General features: G+C 32.5%; 1 protein-coding gene across 1 annotated transcript; it reads left to right on the top strand.

Moving 5' to 3' along the window:
* The first annotated feature begins 427 nt into the window (after positions 1-427).
* Positions 428-4839, top strand: LOC111288251 (glucose-6-phosphate/phosphate translocator 1, chloroplastic-like). The gene is made up of 5 exons (XM_089759646.1): positions 428-1506; positions 1962-2187; positions 2699-2921; positions 3217-3430; positions 4446-4839. Exons 1-5 carry the CDS (start codon positions 1012-1014, stop codon positions 4455-4457), a joined length of 1170 nt encoding a protein of 389 aa, XP_089615772.1. The 5' UTR covers positions 428-1011; the 3' UTR covers positions 4458-4839.
* Positions 4840-5365: the final 526 nt, after the last annotated feature.

The raw sequence follows: 5365 nt of genomic DNA, 5'->3' as shown, positions 1-5365 counted from the left end.
ATGACAAAAAATAAATATATTATAAAAATAATATAATTTAAAAATTTAATATTAATTATATATTCAATAAAATTAAAAATATATAATTTTTATTTTCATATAAATATAAATTTTGATATGTAACTTTTATATTAAAAATTAATATAAATATATAAATTTTAATATTTTACATTATTTATATATTTAAGTGTAATTAAAAATAGATTAAAATTAGTATAATAGGTTAAAGCTTAATTGGTTACTATTTATCATGAAGAAAAAATTTTAAATTCAAATCTTATCAATAATCATTTATTAAGATTATGTCAAATATACAATTTATAATTATCTATCTTAAATTATTAAATACAATATATTTTATCTTAACTTAAAATTTGAATAATTTATCTATTTTAAAATAAAAATAAAAAAATACAACAAAACTTTCACCACACCCAAACCAAACCTTCCCACGAATCCAACTTTCTTATAGTAACTTTTTTCCATTTGAGAAACTGAATCCAATCACTTTAATACAAAAAGGTAAAAACTGTGGGGCAGTTCACATGAAATGAAACCAAAGAGTTTGGCTTGATCTTCAACCAACAAACAAATTAAAAAAAAGGGCTTTGGAATGAGAAATCAGAGCTTATGAAACTTTCTCCTTAGCTTATTGATTCAACGTTTTCACCGCCGTGTTGTACTCTGTAACCTCCAACAAGAACCTTCCAAACCCCCAAAAATCTCTTTTTTTTTTCATTGAACATTAATAAAATCAGCTTTTGAGGGTTAAAAAGAAAAGGAAAAGTCGTGGATTCCTAGGTATTTTAGTAATTGCCGGTAGCCTTGTTTCAAAGTTTTGATTTTATTTGTCTTTTCTTGATCCTTAATAACTTGTTCAAGTTTTTAAGAAATACCCACTTTGAGTTTTCATTAGAATTCTCAAAGTTTTGATTTTTCTTGATCTTTGATCAGCTGTTCAAGTTTTTAAAAAATACCCACTTCGAGTTTTGATTAGAAAATTTGAAAAAAATGAGTTTTAGCATTAAGCAATCAGCTTTAGCTACATGCATGGATGTTTCAAATTCAGTTGTTCACAACAGATTACCTTCAATAATTTGTAGATCTTCGTTTTCACCATCTTTGAACCTTCAGAACAACCCCAAAAGAACCAATCTTTCAGTGTCAAAACCATTGCATATCTCATCTGTTGAGTGTTTTGGTAAGGAGAAAAAACCAGTGATCCAATGCAAGGCTTATGAAGCTGACAAGCCTATTGAGGCAGCTGGGGAAGTGAAATCAGAAGCTGCAAAAAGGGTGAAAATTGGGATTTATTTTGCAACTTGGTGGGCTTTGAATGTGGTTTTCAATATATATAACAAGAAGGTTTTGAATGCTTACCCCTACCCTTGGTTGACTTCAACTTTGTCCCTTGCGTGTGGTTCTTTGATGATGTTGATTTCATGGGCTACAAGGATTGCTGAGGCCCCAAAAACAGATTTTGAGTTCTGGAAGACCTTGTTTCCGGTGAGTTATTTTTTTTCCTTTTTTTCTGTTTGGTTGGTGCGAAAGTGAGGGAAAGTGAGAGAAAACAATAGAAATTTGTGTTTTCTGGTTTTTTATGGTTTTGATGTTGCTGGATTTTTTTATAGGATCATGTGCTTTTATGTTGTTTGGACTGTAGGGAGGAAAAATTATAAGTACAGATGGTCTGTGTTTCAGTTTTATGAAAATTACAGTTTGTCTGATTGCAGAGAAAACGAAGGAAATGAAAGGAAACTAAAATTTGATATAATGTGTCTTATCTTAAATTTAACGAATAGAATTTGTATGGAAGAAAATAAAATGAGAATTTGCTGTCTGTTTTTGTTTTTGAAAAATTAAGATTAAGATGTCAATTCATTAATTGTCAGCTTGAGATTATTAATACAATCTTACTCCATTTCATGTTTCTTTTCTTTTTCTTTTTTCTCTTTTCCTAGGTTGCTGTGGCACATACAATTGGACATGTAGCAGCAACTGTGAGTATGTCTAAGGTTGCAGTTTCATTCACCCACATCATCAAGAGTGGTGAGCCTGCTTTCAGTGTCCTGGTTTCAAGGTTCTTGCTTGGAGAGAGCTTCCCTCCTGCGGTTTACCTGTCCCTTCTTCCAATCATTGGTGGTTGTGCTCTTGCTGCTGTAACAGAACTCAACTTCAATATGACTGGTAAAAACACTAATATCTCTTATATGGATGTCGAATTGTGTTACTTTTATGTTTTAATCATCATTATAGCTGTTGTTTCTGCATTTCTTTATTTTTTGGATTTTTTATTTGTATCTGCCGGTGTGAAATTGTTTCTCAAATTAATATTTTCTTTATTTTCATGGGTTCTGGAAAACAAAACCCCTCTTTAATGTGTGTTTTATGAGGTGAATGTCCCCATGTTTTGAAACTGAGCACGCTGTCTTTCTATAATTTTTTTTGATGTTACGTCTGTTTTCTTAAAAACCAAACCGAAAAGGTTCAATCTGTGGCCCTCATTTCCCCGTCATATGATATTTCAAGTGTGTTTTAGTTACCATGGTCTTGTTTTCAGTTGCTAATGTGGGTTTATTAGTTTGGATATTTTTGTTGCTTGAGGGTCCTAACTGGGGTTGAGATTGTAATTTTAATCAATTTACATTTAAGGGTAATGGTCGGAGTGCTGAACTTTGTTGTTCACTATGTATTTCAGGTTTTATGGGAGCTATGATATCAAACTTGGCATTCGTCTTCCGTAACATATTCTCAAAGAAGGGCATGAAGGGGAAATCTGTTAGTGGGATGAACTACTATGCTTGTCTATCTATGTTGTCTCTCTTAATTCTCACACCTTTCGCAATTGCTGTAGAAGGACCGCAGATGTGGGTAGCAGGATATGAAACGGCTGTATCTCAAATTGGACCACAGTTGATCTGGTAATAACATGACAGTGCTAAGTCTAAATTCATTTTCTGTTCCTTCCACTTATTATTGACTGGATTTATTTGTTGACTCGGGTAGATACTTTGAACGTTTTTGATAAACTTGATGAAATTTCTTGTGCTGATTAGGTTTATACTAAAAGGAATAACAATATTGTTTTAAAAATTCATGTTTAAAATTGAAAACCATATTGTTCTGTAGGACTGAATCTAATCGTAATGATATATGATATTTTTACTTCTTTCTGTTTGCTAACAAAATTTTTGTGAATTTTATTGTATTTGATAGGTGGATGGCGGCCCAAAGTATTTTCTATCATCTCTACAATCAGGTCTCATACATGTCCCTTGATGAGATCTCTCCCTTGACATTTAGCATTGGCAACACCATGAAACGTATATCTGTTATAGTCTCCTCCATCATCATCTTCCACACGCCTGTCCAGCCCATCAATGCTTTAGGAGCTGCCATCGCTATCCTCGGAACCTTCTTGTATTCCCAGGTGAGTGATCATGTAAATTATGAACTTTGCATTCTTGTTCTATAATTTTGTAACTACTTTATGTTCTGACTGCTATGCCTGTAGGACTGTTATTGATCCAAATTAGCTGACTAGATATATGGATAAATATTATTTGTATGTATTGTTCACATGACTTGTGTGTTTGCTTTTGGATGATACCTTCCATTGAGATAAGGCCTGTAACATATCGTAGTGAGAAACATTGCATGTAAGATTTGGTACTCTTTCGGAGCTCTAGCCAGTGACGATTTCTAAGGGTAAAATTAGGAACACACACACTAAAAAGGATAGTTGATTTAGCTACTAATCGTGTCACCTTTTAGGTTGGTCACCTTGGTCTAGGATATATTAACGGTGGATCTATGCTATTTGATCTAACTCTTAAATATCTCTGGTGTTCGGTGTCTTTGATCTGTGTGTTGGACTATTTTTTTTGTACAAAAAGACCGTAGCCTGAGGATATGGGATAAGGGAAAGTGTTGCAGTTTCTGAGATTTGAACCCCCAAACTTGCTGGATGCCACCTTTTAAAGGTGATTGCACGAACCGACTGAGCTAAAATCTTTTAACACCTACTCAGTACCTCCTACAAGTTTTTGATGGTAGATGTATCTTTTGTATCTGTGATAGTTGAATTCCTCCTTCCACAGAGAGATGATTGACTCGCCAATCTTGTGAGGGATCAAGGGGGTGCTGTAGTTAGTGGAGAAGTACAACCCTTAGATGTTGACACCGGGGCGGGTCCTTACTAGATGCCAAATTTGACAGTTGACATCTTCGGTGGTAGGTGATTTCAATCAACCAGTTGAACAATCCGGACCCGTGTCTACCAACCTAACCGTAGGCAAACAAGACCATGCAATAGTTTATTCCTCATGCCTTACAGATGCTTTCGACAGATTCCATATTTCATTCTAAACAATTTGCGAATATGCTTGGTTTCTCCTCCTCAACACACAGGTCTTAACCCTAATCACACTCGATCTCTTTTGCAGGCAAAAGCATGAGAAAACCTGGGGTACGAGAATTTTGATTCATCATATAACACAGATGATGAAAACGAAAACGATATCTGGAAGAATTAAGCCCAGATAAGTTTATAGTTTACTGTCTTTTTGGAACCCATGATTGCTGGATTTCGTATAGACCGGCAGCTTTGTCATATTGTAGATAATAATAATAATAATGATGATGGATATAAACAATGTCATAAGGTGGATTAGGCAGGTTTTTTCTGTAGTTTTAATGCGGCGGCTGCAAGAGAATCTGTTTGAATAAACAAGGATTAATGTTGCATGCCTTGTCTATGTCAGCAGACATGAATAAGAAGAACTGAGGACAACGTTGTTTATTTAGATTTCTTTTTTAAATTATGGTGTTGTTTTGAAAGTGTTGGCATTGATGCTTAGCTTAAGGTGTGCATTGAAATTTTGTGATATAAAAATATTTTGAAAAAGTAAGTTAATATTCTTTTTTAATATAAATCGCAGTTAGAGAATAAAAAAATTCGAATAAAAAACCATTTTGAAAGATAATTAGCTGGTTCAATTAGAATCTCCATTACCATGAGACCATGTCTCTTCATGGTTTGAAAGGATAGATTCTTTCTCAAGTGCCGAACCCAAACCATCATAAATAAAATGGAATAGAACAAAATTTAAACCAAGTTTTTAAGGTGAAATTTATTGAAGTTATTTTTTAAAAATAATTTTAAAAAAATTTAAACTTATAGATCGGTAGAATTTAATATGGAGATTAACAATGTATAAAAAACTATTAAAAAAACATTATTTATAATTTAAATTTGATTAATATTTATTTAATAGTAAAAATTTTGTTAATATTTTTATTAAAAATATCTAATGTAAAAAATATATAAATTTTTTTTAAATTTTTAAATTTTTGTACATTTTAT

Source organism: Durio zibethinus, chromosome 4 (assembly GCF_047325235.1).
Source record: "Durio zibethinus cultivar Kanyao isolate XHJ-2024 chromosome 4, ASM4732523v1, whole genome shotgun sequence".
Taxonomy (NCBI): domain Eukaryota; kingdom Viridiplantae; phylum Streptophyta; class Magnoliopsida; order Malvales; family Malvaceae; genus Durio; species Durio zibethinus.
Note: the sequence above shows the minus strand (reverse complement) of the source record. Positions and strands in the feature narration are given on the sequence as shown.

Coding starts and splice junctions, on each gene's coding strand:
- LOC111288251 (XM_089759646.1), top strand. CDS start 1,012: ATGAGTTTTAGCATTAAGCAATCAGCTTTAGCTACATGCATGGATGTT. Junction 1,507..1,961: donor TCTGGAAGACCTTGTTTCCG/GTGAGTTATTTT, acceptor CTCTTTTCCTAG/GTTGCTGTGGCACATACAAT. Junction 2,922..3,216: donor ATTGGACCACAGTTGATCTG/GTAATAACATGA, acceptor TGTATTTGATAG/GTGGATGGCGGCCCAAAGTA.